This window comes from Triticum urartu, chromosome 5A, assembly GCF_056163025.1.
Source record: "Triticum urartu cultivar PI428250 chromosome 5A, HENAU_Tu73, whole genome shotgun sequence".
Classification (NCBI taxonomy): Eukaryota; Viridiplantae; Streptophyta; class Magnoliopsida; order Poales; family Poaceae; genus Triticum; species Triticum urartu.
In genome coordinates, this window is record NC_141877.1 from 604,177,238 (window position 1) to 604,191,810 (window position 14,573).

The 14,573-nt window shown below is 38.8% G+C and overlaps 1 protein-coding gene and 1 pseudogene across 5 annotated transcripts in view; both read right to left on the bottom strand.

Moving 5' to 3' along the window:
- Nucleotides 1-5,034: 5,034 nt before the first annotated feature.
- On the bottom strand, nt 5,035-7,282 carry LOC147973263 (protein neprosin-like). Of its 4 annotated transcripts, none has more exons than XM_087524874.1 (6): nt 7,125-7,282; nt 6,393-6,443; nt 6,143-6,307; nt 5,970-6,023; nt 5,762-5,875; nt 5,035-5,608 (listed from the first exon to the last, which is right to left on the bottom strand). In XM_087524874.1, exons 1-6 carry the CDS (start codon nt 7,221-7,223, stop codon nt 5,585-5,587), a joined length of 507 nt encoding a protein of 168 aa, XP_087381000.1. In that variant the 5' UTR covers nt 7,224-7,282; the 3' UTR covers nt 5,035-5,584. The 4 variants fall into 4 exon arrangements, with proteins under 4 accessions (XP_087381000.1, XP_087380999.1, XP_087380998.1 ...); XM_087524873.1 differs by having other exon boundaries at nt 5,729-5,875; XM_087524872.1 differs by having other exon boundaries at nt 5,970-6,034.
- Nucleotides 7,283-10,581: 3,299 nt separating this feature from the next.
- LOC125526528 (uncharacterized) overlaps nt 10,582-14,573 on the bottom strand; it is a 49,304-nt pseudogene continuing 45,312 nt past the window's right edge. Inside the window, exons 14-18 of the transcript XR_015602868.1 lie at nt 14,211-14,481; nt 13,908-14,119; nt 13,670-13,810; nt 11,228-11,440; nt 10,582-11,144 (exon numbers count right to left, since the gene is read on the bottom strand). The product of XR_015602868.1 is annotated as an uncharacterized LOC125526528 (transcript). The remainder of the gene's footprint in view (nt 11,145-11,227; nt 11,441-13,669; nt 13,811-13,907; nt 14,120-14,210; nt 14,482-14,573) is intronic.

The window sequence follows — 14,573 nt, forward strand, 5'->3', positions numbered from 1 at the left end:
GATGCTCTATGGTTTCAGAGTAATTGACTATGAAAGGAAGTGACAGAGCAACGTAAAACTGGTAGGATATACACATATGAGTTCTGTGAAATACATGTATTACAAATTGGCCCGTGCTTTTTTTTCCACTTAAATCAAAAGGAGGCAAGAAGCAAACTTTAAATACGTGTGCACCTTGCCTTCTATTATCAGTCAGAAAACCATATAGAGATTGCCCAAATTCAAAATAAATCGGGACAAGCATGCAAGTTTTACCATATCCAGTTTCATGTAAGTGGCTGCGTCATTCAAGCCACCTGTTTTTAAACAAGACTTAAAAAGATAAATTTCCTTTCAAATTTACTATTGTAACATGTTAAAAAAGGAGATGAGGAAAAGAGCATAGTAACATAGCCGAGCACTTTCCATATTAACTCAAGTTCATGCTGATAGAAATCTTGGAAATAATCATTTCTATATGTAACTTTGTAGTGCTTTATCGCATCCACTGAACTATGTCCTGGACTTGGTCTATATATTAAATCATTTCAGCTTCTGGATTGTTGTCATAGAACCTATCTTTATAATACAGTGTACAATGTTTCTAATTGCAAAAAATCCACATGTGTGTTAAGGATTCCCAAAAATGGAACCTAACAATATCACAAATACTTATTTCCATCTCTGCAAAAGAAACTCTCGGAAATATATATCTCTGAATCAATGAGCATAGTCCTATATAAGAATTTACAAAAATCTCTTTCAAAGAAATGGTAATGTCTAATTTACAACAGTGTGCTGGAGTTTTAAATACAACCAGTTGGGGCAATTTATTGGACAAGTTGCACATGTTCATAGAGATGAACGCAAGGAAGCATTGAAGTCCCATGGAGGAAGATGGCCGTGCAACTGCTCGAGCGATGAATAATTTAGGACTGAGTTGTGACAATCATTTACAGCTTCCACCTCAATAGAAACAATAAGTTAATTACATACATACCTTGAGCCAAGTAGAACAATCACGGGAAGCATCACGTGTCCAGATTTAGGGAACGGCGAGTGGCTTTGCCAGTCACTCTCACATCCTCGGGACGGTGATCGGCAAGAAGTGGATGCAAGTGACCCCGCAGGTGATGCCATCCTGCAGAGTTCTCAACACAGCAACACGCAATAAATTCAGCAACATGCATATCAGTTGTCCGTCGTGATTGACCCCAAGAATCAACCGAAGAGGAGGTGGAGCGGGGAGGTCTGCATCCGTGTAGTGCAGCGGCGCTCGGACTGGCACGTGTGCCCGTGGCGCAGCGGGGAGCAGGCAGGCGAGGCCCCGGTTGGCGCTGCGGCGCTCGGACCATTGCTTGCGTGCCAGCGTGGGTGGCGGCAATGCAAGGATCCGTGAGGACATGGGCCGTTAGCGGAGGAGCCGAGCCGGCGGCCGACAGTGGCGAAGGAATGGGGGCGACGGGGCGCTGGCGGCGGCCGGGCGCTGGCGGCGGCCGGGCGCGTGGGTCGCATCAGGGCCAAGCAGATCGGCCTGCAACAGCAGACACGGAAGGCGAGAACCGGGACGCGTGGTTAAATTTTGGTTAGCGCTAATTTTATGATGAGATTATGTGAGAGGTTAGCGCTAATTGGGGATAGAATCACGTGGTTGCCAAATGAATCTTTCGTCCCTTGGATGGCAGGCAGAGTTTTCGTCCGTTCCTCAAAATTGCCAAACGTACTTTTGCTGAGATTTGGTTGTTATCTTAACGGTTAGATCCAAATGAATTGAGACGATCGTGAGGTTCTAATTGTTTTGGTTAGTTGCGTGTACGTTAACCGGAGTGCACTTAGAAAAGATAATGCTTGCTTGTTTAATAGTAGTATAGAAGATCCACAACTCCTTCGGGCGGCACCAATAATCCCAGCCACCATCAACCCAAAAATCCCAAACCAATCCAAATCAAAATGTTCTCGGCTGTGTAAAGATCATATCCCTTTAAATTAGTCTTTCTCCTTCCCTTCTTGGTGTGCCCTGTTCCCTGTGCCCTTTTTCTCTTTGTTATATCAGGTGGTTGCTATATCAATATAACAGGGTGAAAGCCTTTTTCTCGAATATTTTTTTGTCTAAAAAAAGTAATATCGGATGCTCGTTGACACAAAAACCAGAAGAGAGAACTGGTTAGATGGGATCCAGGGATCTTCTGATAATCATGAAATTGCTCGGTCATGGACAAAGCTTTGAAACCTATTAATACCATCGAAACTCAAAATTTTTGTTTGGAGGCTGGCACAACAATCTTTGCCATCCGCAGATCTCCTTCAACACCGGCACATATCAAATTCAAGCTGCTGTGCTCTTTGTGGATGCGAGGACTCTTGGCGGCACTCTTTACTGGATTGTACTACATCAAGATGCATTTGGGCACTGTGCGATGAGAGCATCACAGAGAGCATGGCGACATGCACCGAACCTTCAGCAAAAAACTGGCTTTTTGCGATGAATGATCTACTACCGCATGAAGAGTTCATAAGGATGATAGTTACACTTCGGGCAATCTGATATGGGAGACGGAAAGCTATCCACGAAAGCATTTTTCGGAGCCCACGCTCCATCCAACAGTTTGTGTTATCCTTTATAACAGAGCTTGAGTCAATCAAGACTCCAAGGCTCCCAGGCCCAGTACCGCCTCATGACAGGACTCAGAGATGGATCCCGCCTTCTGGGGGATGTTCAAAAATAAACGTGGATGAAGCTTTCAGTAGATTCGAAAGAAGGGCAGCAGCTGCTGCTGCGATCTGCAGGACGGAGCAAGGAACATACATTGGAGCCTCAGCGATTGTGGTGGAGAATATATCAAACCCAGCTATATATAATGGAAGCTCTAGCTTGCCGAGAGGGTATAGCACTAGCTGAAGACCTAACACTGAGAAATGTTGTTTTAGTTGCGGATAGTCAAGAGGTGATCAAAGACATAGAACAAGAAGCAGCTGGTCCATATGGTGCAATCATCAAAGAATTCATAGATCGGAAGAATATGCTTGACAAATGTATTTTAGTTCATGAGCATAGAAATTTCAATTTTGAGGCTCATTGCCTCGCAAAACATGCTGCTACTCTAGGTATTGGAAGACATACTTGGTTGGGTCAACCTTTTGATCCCAACAAAATACCTGTAAACCTTGTTATTGAGTAATAAAGTGTGTGGTTTTGCCTAAAAAAGCAATATTGTTTTTTAATTTTTGCCTTTTATTTTTGGTTTGTTTATTTATTCCAAAAAATATTTTTACTTAATTTTTTATTGCAGCATGTATTTTAAAACATTTATGAGGTGTATTTTTACCAGTAGGTGTTTTGTTATGTGGATAGTATTTCTATTTTTAGGTTATACATTCATGAAATTTACCATGTGAAAGCATGAGCATATTTCTACTTTAAGTATTGAACATTTATGATTGAAGCGTGTAGCAAATTATTGAACACTATTCCTAAATGTAAAAAATGTTCATATATCTAGAAAATTGCCCATGGCTATCAAACGTTCCCGGGTATGAAAAAACAAATATTCATGATTTACAAAACATATTTGCGTATCTAACAAAAAAGTATAAAGGTAATAAAAAATAAATACAAAAATAAGGAAACCAAACAAGCAAAACAAGTAGATAAAAACGAAAAAAATAAGAAAATAAAAAAAAACATGCAATAAAAGAAAGAAGAGAACATTATAGCTAAAATAAATTAGATAAGGGGGGATCTTACCATCATGCGTCGAGCCTGTCACAAGAATGTGGTAGAAAAGAAAATAGGAAAGAAAAAAGGAAAGGGAAAAAGTAGACACTCCCAAAAAGAATATAAAGTCTATATCTATACCTACTATTAAAGGGAATATGTATTCTTGGTTTAGTTTAGTCCTTTTCATTTGGTTTGAGTGCACGCTAAAGTTTGGTACTGTCAGGTCGTACACAGGCTAAGCGATCTGGGCCAGGTACTTGTATGTGGATGAGCCTTTTATGGGCTTTCAGAGAGATTGTGAAAAAAATTGGGTCAAAATAAATAAACATTATGGGAATTGAACACAGCTGTTAGGATCTTTAATGTAACAACCAACGACCTATGCGCTATTTACATTTACAAATCCCAACTCGCTCTAAATATACGAGTGGCGGCCCTCATGTTTAGGGCAAGCTAATTAAGCGAATGAGCTAATTAACGAAAGGATTGTGGGCTTAAATAAAATATTTAAATAGATGTGGCTAATTAAAGAAAGGATTATGGGTAAACCGGTGAAATAATCGAAGAAAGATTGTGGTCATAATAAATAGAACATTCAAATAGATGAGGCTGATTAAATGAAGGATTTGAGATAAAAAGGTAGGATAATTAGAAAGAAGGATATGTCGGTTTCAATGTGTTGGGCTATTAAATTAGAAAAAGAAAGATTTGATTTCTGACTAAAAAGGGTGAGGACGTCATGGTAATTAAAGGAAGCATGATACTTAAATGAAATTAGTGCGAGATTATGCTCGACAGAGAAAATATGTAAAGGGTAAAATGCATCGTATTTTTTTATGTTCATTTTGTAGAAGGATGCTGCGTTGCAGCATGTTCTTCATAGTGAATCTGGTGCTATGGAACATTATGCTTGCACAAAACATCAATTTTTTCCGTTGCAACGCACGGGCTTGTGTGCTAGTCTATATCTATATCTATACCTACTAATAAAGCAAGGTGATATTCTTGGTTTCGTCCCGCGGTGATTTTATTTTCTATTTAAGATATATATGTGAGGTGGTACTAATTTGGGGACATATGACACACGCACGCACGATCCGTCGAGCACAGCCCGTATTGTGTCGTTGTGGCCCATCTTATATCTTAGTTGTAGCCCGTTTAAAACACACACCCCGACGGGCTGACTGCAGTCCAGGAAAATAGAAGGAAAAAAATGCTCTCCAGAATCGTACTAGCGATCTCCAATGTACTAATGTACACGGCCATGTGAGATAATGAGGGAAGGGTAAACTAAACGGAATTAAAGGAGGACGATGAAGGTTCTAGCACACGGACGTTATTAAAGGAGTTAGGAAGGCAAGGCTCCGGGCCTCCGGCGCATGGCGTCCTTGAATTAAGCGGATTCATCCATATTTGAAAAAAAATAGGAAGATTGACTCACGATGTGGATAAATTAAATGGATTCATCCCTAATAAAAGAGAATTAAAGGAGATTAGGAAGATGGGCGCATGACATGGCCAAATTCAATGTACTTATATGAGTAAAATCTACTTAAGCTAGCGGGAGCAACCTCCTGGACCTCCATAGGAACATTTTGCACCTTGGATAGGTGAGATAGAGTAACAACTACTCTTACTCTGTAACCTGTCTGTATTCACAGTAAAAGGTGTCATCCTGCCATCTTCCCTAATGAGTGAAATATCTGTGATTAATGCAGCTTTATCAGACGGCAAGAATCCACTACCCATTGGAGGGGATGGGATAGACGGACTCCCCCCAACAACGCTACCAATTGAAATTTGGGTCGCCTTCTTCCATAACTTGTCAAACAATTTTGCTGGGTGATAGCCCACTGGTGTTGGGGCCTTGTTGAAGCTGTAGTGTATTCACCAATTTCCCGTGGATTTTTCCTGCCATGAAATAGAAGCAATTTGAGTAATGTATGCCACAAATTCAGCAACATGTGATTAGATCATTATGATCAATATGCTTACAATTGGAAAGTATACAAGCAAGATATAATTAATTACCCTAAACACTTTAATTGTAATCTTTTGACGTACACCATGAACATGAGAGACTGGTTGTATTGTGCCACCTGGAGCGATTTTTGACCCCTTAACAAGTTGGAAACCAGGGCAGTCCATGTCATAGCACCCTGTATGATATGTGTCTCTCTGTTTCACACAAAGTTATATGGTCACTAGATATTCTAGCTTTGTGTGCTACAGTTGAGGAACATAGTTTTTGAGTGAAAAGGCAGAAACATACCGTCCAACTCGTGAAGAAGTGAGTATGTGAGTCCCCATATTTTTTTGGGTCAACCTGGGAAGAAACTGAAGAGTCATTAAGAGCATTATAAATGGCATCGAGTACGTCCAAATTAATGATGGTAAGATGGCTACAATCTGTAAAAATCATAATATATGTAAATTACGACTTACTTGCCACCCGACCCAAATTGCATTCTCATCTGTCTTTGGATCACCCTCCATGTTAGCAATCCAAATAGATGTTATGATATGACCAGCACTGATATTGTGTCCGTACACATCCATTGTAGCAGCAAGTCCATAATAGCTACTGGGATGTGTCCTATGTGTCGCAAACTGTAGAAGGCAGAAAGTTAAAAACTTTGAAAGTGATGGTAAGAAAACATTGGCTTGTTAAAAGTTCCAGGATAGAGTGACTCACATAAACGATGTCATTGGAATTTTTTGATGGAGAAGCATGTGCATACCATGCCTGTAAGGCTTCAGAGTGAGTATGCAATCCAGATATTGCTTGTTCGGCTTTTGTTGCTTAAAAAAAATAAAACATGTGGAGAACAAAATATACATTTTAAGGGAAAACTAAATATGCATAGCTTAAATAGTTATAGCGGGTGACTGAAAAACCTTCCGTGCACAAAATATACATTTTAAAGGTAAAACTAAATACGCATAGCTTAAAATGAAACATGTAGAGTACAAAATATACATTTTAAAGACTAGAAAATAAACTATAATGTGTAAAATCAGCCAATCATGTACCATGCATCGAATCTGAGAGGCACCAGCCCTATGCCCATGCCTTTGTGGCAATCAACCCGTGCAGATTTGCCATTCATATAAAAAAACCACTCATACATAGTACAAAGATGAAAATTAGGAAACTATAAGAAAATCCAGTTCGAATAACCCCAGCAACTCCTATACTCCAAACTCCTACACCTTCGCTATGAGAGAAATGGTTGTAGTTCATCACATAGTTGCATTTCTCTATTTTCACCTTCTTTTGGTACGGATTAATTTTTTTTCTATAGAATGAACAATCCTTTCTATTTTCACTACTATATCACCCCATCCGTTTCGAAAAAAAAAACTACTATATCACCCCTTGGTTCGAACTACTAATTACTCAAATTTGTAGGAACAACACGTTTACCTTTCGGTTGGTTGGATGCAATCCACCTCCATGGATTTGGTGAGCAATGAAAACAACATATATGACAAGAATATGTAATCCTAGATTAAGTTTAGACATGATGAGATGCAAGATAATTACATGGGATGAGTCCTTTATATAGATGAATTTCCAGTTTTATTAGGGAAGAGTGAGTTCCAAATCTTGCAAATAAAGTGGTACAACTTATATCTTCACATCTCTATTATTGAATACATATGGACGAGATGTAAATGAAAGTTAATAAATGCGAGCATTAAAACAAAATATTTAGGAAGGCAAAAACTTTGTCTTGTTATATTAACCGGAGATCAAATAACAACAAAGGACAAGTCCGGTCTAATGTAAATGAAAAAGACGAGTCTGGTCTTCTGCAAGCCATTCATTTCGGAAGATATAAAAGAACGTATCCTCTCCCATCCAAATTAATTGTTGCTGTCTTAGTACAATTTTGAAAATCTCCATGCATGTATATCTGCAGAACACGTTTACGTTCTGGTTCCATGGAAGATGTGCAACACAAATCTTCACAAATATGTACACATAAATGTATATGTGTACGCACTAGTTTTTTCAATATCTCACTGTATCTCTAGCACTGAATACATATGACAAGATGCAAATGAAAGATAATAAATATGAGCATTAATTTTTTAAAAAAATTGTGATATTTTTACTAAATTAGCCAAGAGCGGATATTTACAAGGGACGAGTTGTTTATGTTGATCATTTTCTATTAGCAATTCATTAAAAGAAATGTGGATATCAATCAAATCTTCACAAATGTGCACATTTTTGTTGACACTAGTTTTCAATATATAGCACAACATACATATGGATATGGACAATGTGTAAATGATAATCAACAAATATGAGCATTAAGTAAACTATTTATAAGGCCAAAGCTTTGTCAGTTACTCAGTTATATAAGTAAAGCAGAGAGAACAGTTAATGAGTCCATATAGTCAATTTCTACTAGTCATTTAGTACAGAAGATATGATTCTCAAATCTTCACTAATACTTGCAGACGAATATATACGAGTCCCCATTAGTTTTTCAATATTTCACACAACTGATTTATTTCTATCTCTAGCACTGAATACAGATGGAGGTGTAGCCTGGATATCTGCAACTGCTCGTGCTCAAGCTGAAGCGGCATCAGGATTTTGGACAATCCAGGAATTGCCAACGGCGTCGTGAGCCAAGGACAGACTCGACTGACAGTGTTGTTGAAGAGCCAGTTGATCCGGCTCGATCCTTTCCAGGTGTTGGACTGATGTTAAGGGCTCCAGCGTGCAGGCTTTCAGATTCATGGTCCTGGTAACATGTGATCGGAGCATTTTCCCAAGGCTGTCCTGATTTCCTTCAGCATCTCGTCGATCCCGATGTGCCTCCTGCAAAGGGTGGGAAAACAAGGGAAATGAGATCTTGCAACGGCAGAAAAGAACAGCTTCTTGCAACACCGAGGAAATTAAAGTGAAAAATGTTCAATTTGTACAACATGAGGACAGTTGAAGCACTGCCCGAGAAAACTCGTGGTATGAACAGCAATGCAAGCACAAACTTAAGCAGATATCAAACAGGAACAACAGATTAAGTACACTGCTTCGGTTCTTGCGGATGCACGTAAAGCTCCGAGGATTGTCGACATGTGGTTGTTTTTCTTCTTCAAGGAAATGTCGTCATGCATGCAGATCAGCTTTTTTCCTTTACCAAAACGCATTGCCCCAACCACAATGTCACATCACATGCAAGTAGATCAGTACTGTCTCTGCATGTTCCGCGGGCTCTCTATCCTGGTTTGTGCTTGCACTCTCTCTCCTGGCTAATTTACACCATATGGGTGGGGAGAACGGGCAGCGTGCTGAATGCATGGCGCAGTACGCTTGTGTCACTGTGCACAGGTTAAGCAAATATCCAATATTATGAGCTGTTTAAGAACACAGTAAAACATGTGTTTAGTTGGTCAGGTGAGGAGACTTAGACTAGTCATAGTGGGAGTAACTTCAGCAGTAACTTTGAATCCAACTCAGCAAATTTGCTTATGTGGCAATGAGTTAATGAGGAGAGAGGTACTTGTAGTAACTTAGCTAGTTACTGTAACATCACATGTCCCAATGCAATATGAGTCTGTAACTTAATAAATGAATCTTTGCATGTTATCACCCTTAAGTTACTACCCATTATGAAGATAGTAACATAGTCTAGGGATATGCGTATGTTACTAATGTATGTTACTATCTATTGTGACTAGTCTTATAGTACGCTTGCACCGATTGCAGCTTGAGGTCTTGAATAGTCCCCAAGTTCCTTATCATCGTCTTCTGACATATGGTGTCTGCTGAAGTTTACATTTAGCTTTTCTTTGCTGGCATTCTTGTCGTCGCGTGCGTATGAATTCGCGTAGGTAGCGGGCGGTCGTGGCGGTTCTGTTGCGGCCTCGCCGTGACGAGCGCGTTGTGTGTGCGGCCTGGGCAAGCGAGTCGCCAGGCGTGCGTGCGCGCGCAGCGGAGGCTGATCGCGTGGGGAGCTACGTCCCGTTAACTACAAAACTGGCCGCAGCTTGGTTTAGTTGAGAGAGTGTTTGGATACATTTTAGTCTCATGACTAAATATAGTGAGACTAAAACTTGCTAGCCTTACCCATGCTTGGTTTCAAATACTAAAGAGATTAAAATCAAGCTAATGAGCATTTATTATCCTCCAAACCCTCCAATCCAGAACTCGCCTGTGTTAAAGGAGAAAAGTTAAATGAGGAGAGAGGGGACTAATCCACATTTTAGTAGAGGTACCCCTAACTAAAAAAATTAGTCTTAAGACTAGTTTTAGCCCTTCTTTAGTCAGGGGTGCTTGAAACTTTAGCCTCTTAAAATGACTATTTTTAGTCAGACTAAAATAAGTCCCTTGGATTCAAACACCCTCTGAGTTATTAGTGGTTGGGTGTGATGTGTGCATGCATGGGTTAGTGGCCGGATCATGTGTGGGTGCGTGCGTGTGCTGGTGTGTGTACGCACCTGGGTATAAAGCCAGAAATAAAGTAGAACAAAGGCGCCAATATTTATCGCAATACAGCTTGAAACTGCTCCAGACATGTGACGTTAGAGCATGATTAATAGTATAGCCAATACTTTTTTTTTGCGGGGCTGTATAGCCAATACTTGGCTATATGGAGTTGTCACAGTCATTTATAGCCAACCTAATATCCATTCATACAATAGTTAGTCATACTAGTATACTATACCATTAATATATGGTCCACCACTTTCTCCCACAAAGGGTGTTAGAGTTCGTGTACAGCCGGCTGTAAGTGTGTAGCCTGCTTCTAATATATCTCCTCTTCTCTCTCCTTCAACTAGATACACATCTGATTTGGCACTCTTACAGCCCACATACATCACTTTATTGTAATTTCTCGTAGTTACTCTGTAGCAACACACGGATATTTAGCTAGGCAATCTTCTTTAAACAAAAAAACCCCCATAAAAGGATCTTTTATTAATTGGATAAACTGTTACACACACATGTAAAAGAGGATTTATGTCACATTTGGATGGAGTCTGTTTTGGCATGGAGATTGTAATTGTCAATCACAATTTAGTTCACCAATAATTCTGTAATAACAACAACCTTCAAGGTCACCTCATCGACCTCTTTACCCGACTCCTCATTGAACATGTCTATGTTGATATCCTCAGCACCGAGGCCCTCATTCACGGAGACGCACCGCATAATGAAGAACTCGTCCTTGCACACCATCGCATGTGGCACCCTCTTTTGCGCTTGCAGTGTTACCATGATATTGCACTTGGATCGTGGCGGCACAACACATTTCTCCGGCTCTATGCAGTATTGCAGTGAGCCTGTCATTTCGACATCAAAGGCAACATAATCATTGGTTATGTTGGTTAGCTGAAGTGAACACGGTATCAACTTGTTTATCTCGAAGGGAAAATTCAGCTCAAGCCTATCAAACTCAAGCAGCTCCCACGGGTAAGGGCTTATCTGCATGGAAAAAATTGGCACTTCCATAAGTACGTTTTAAGCTAATAGTGGAGTAATCAAAATTTTGGAGCCTATGAGCTTACCGGGCCAACTAGCGAGTCACCAACATTGTTAATGTGCTCATTCGTATTTTCCAATGCATTAAGCATACTGACTATATCTGATATTTTAGGCCTCTTCTTTGGAGAGTCTAACAAGCACTTTAGCGCTATTTCAATGCATTTAGTTACCTGCTGGTATCCAAATAGTGGATAATTCACTGATTTATTCCACCTGTACCTCCACCTTCTAAGTACCTATCATTTCAAAAAGGTTATTTATAATGACCCATAAAAATGATTTATAATGATGACTTACACAAAACCACCAAATAACATCAACAGGATCTCAGATATCGAGACTGTCCTCGAGTAAATTGCTACCTTTTTCACCCTGCCTTAGCTTATTGTTTGCACCATGGGTTCATGCTTGGATTGTTCTTATCAACCAAATAATTAGCAATGTGATCCAAATATTTGCGCCATTAGCTAGATTTGTGACTTGTTGTTACATCAATCTGTAGTTGTGCATTTTTGTTACTTTAACTTAGAGATGGTGATACACCATTATGAATGTGCACATTCAAGATTATATAAGAACTTGTAGTAAAAACACACCATCATGCACACATTTATTTGGCATTGTTTTTTTCTTGGCTATAGTTATTTGCCTCCCAACAAACTTGATTTATCTCACGTTTCATTAGCATATACCATTCAGAATACTAGGAATTATTACAACCAATACGCGCATCTTGAGAAAACATTACCATACTTGGTGAAAATCTTTTCATAAGTACATTATGTTGTTGGTAGGTATTGTGTTAGTTATAAAACAAGACTTTAGGCATTGCAATCTGTGGCTCGGCATGCAAAACTACAGTCCAATACTAGTTTTAGTTTTCACTTCTCCACTTCTCGTGCATGTATTTGTGTCTAATTTTTCATCAAATTCTTTCAACAAATGTCACATGAAAAAATAAATATAATCATTCATAAATTATACATAAACCATGTGCTTCGTTCCTGCCTGCCTCACCATTGGCCATGCTGCATTTGTTTTCGTAGTTTTGCGCAATCACATGCCTCGAGATGCTCACATGCATGCATCTTGTTCTGATTAACCCTGTCGACTGGCACAACTAAGGCGGTGTACATGCCACTGTGTATTCATAAAAAATGCTGCTCCCTCCATCCAAATTAATAGACGTAGCTTTAGCACAAATCAGAGGGGGTACAACATTCTGTTTGACTCACTCACGTCATAATTTGTTATATTTTATCGTCCACATATTATTCTGCACAACAGAGAAACGACATATTATACCCAGCATGATTTGTTGCCTCTAGCAGACATCGTTTTGCTTCCTTGTGAAATATAATTGGCTGCAAACATAGCACATTTGCATCAGCCCGCTATGCACCTAGCTGATTCGGGGGAATCATTCGCTTCTCTGTTACTTCTAGCGCCGCTAACTCCACTAGGTGACCGATGGCTGATGCATGCCTCCGCTCGTCTATGTTCTACTCATGTCGACCTCTTGTATGTTAATACATCTGAGTCGTTTTATGTTGAAGTTGATTGTCTGAAACTACATTGATGTTATATATCTATAAGAAACTATAATTTTGCATGCACATTCAGGTTTGGGTTATTATCATTTATATATTCAAAAAGTAATTTATCTCACATAGTTATTTTGAATTTTAGCTCAATTAGGACTTCATGTATAATTTGTATTAAAACCAAATTATTGTTAAAACAAATCGTTAAAGTTAGTATGTAAAGTAGAGTTGCATTGTTTCTCCAACTCATCAGAGTCGTACTATTTACTAAAAAACAGCGCGTACTATTTAGCCACCTATTACAGGTTATATGCATTACTGATTTCTTCAAATAAACACATTTGTTTACGTTTTTTTGTATAAATAATCACATTCGTCTACATCTTCATAATCTTTTTTTGTGAGATACATTTTCATAATCTTGACCTGTCACGATAGAAAAGAAGTATTTAGCTTTGTGGATGAATATGGCGTACTATATTGTTATAATTTAGACTTGCAACAATAGAAAATACTCTACAATAATATAATATAGATTGATTGATTTCTTTGCCGGGCTTAATGCTAATGTAGCTATTATTCCTCTAAATTGATAAGAGGGTGGAATAGTATTTTAGCCATATTCTTTGAATTACCGTTATCTTGCAGAAAAGCGTAGAAGTATAATTTTATTCAAACTTCATGAAAATATACATCATGTAATATTCATTCCAACTGTTGGACATAGCCTGATTTATTGACAACATGTCTTGTTTCAGAGCTACTAATACTTGATTTCGGTATAGACGTATAATATAGTTTGAAATTTGATCCAGTATATGCAGGAATAGAGCAAGATGTGGCTTCCATTGTAATTCTACCTGAAGTACTTGAAAAAGAGTAAGGTAGACAAGCTTGAACTATGAGTTGAATAATCCTTACATTTTGAATGTCAAGGTTGCCCTTACATCCAGTTACGAGTTCTGTAATTATAACTCCCAAACTGAATATATCTGACTTGATTGACACCTGACCATGCTTTATGAATTCCAGAGCGCAATACCCACTGCATGAAAGTATGATCTATAGTTATATTATCTATGAAACTGCATGAAGAAAACTTTGTAAAAGGTGAGAAAGAAAAGTGGGCTCTATATGTGCAAGCTTATAGTGAAATTGCGGAGTTACTAGTGACAATGTGTGTTACTCCATCGAGTAGTTTTGATATACCAAAATCTGTTATTTTTGGTACCATAAGATCATCAAGCAGTATATTGGCAGGTTTAAGATCCCTGTGAATAATACCCTTTTCCTTATGAAGATACTCCAAGCCTCTGCAAATTCCTTTAATAATTTGGTAACGGGTATGCCATTTAAGTCCCCTTAATTCATCTATATAAGCAAAACAGAGTAAAAGCCAGGAAAATAAGAATAATAAGGAAATTACACTAAACTTCGTAACATGTCACATGCATTTTCCTACCGGTAAGATATTTGTCGAGGCTTCCTTTGTTGATATACTCGAAGCAAAGTAATCTTTCTCTTATCTCTGCAAAAATAAACTTTGGTGTTTCCCCTGGTTCTGGATTTATCATCGCTTTACTCTCTGTATTGGCACAGTAACCTAGTAACCGTACTATATTTTTGTGTTTAACACTGATCAGGAAAGTAGCCTCGCGATAAAATGACTCCTCTTCGATTGTATGGCTGTTCAGAAGTCTTTTAACAGCAACGCTCCCGTTTTGAAGATCACCCTATTTAACTTGTCTTGTTAGCACAACCAAGAGCATTTAAACCAAGTTCTGCTCTGCTGTGATAAAACTTTTACGATTGAGGATTTTAGAAC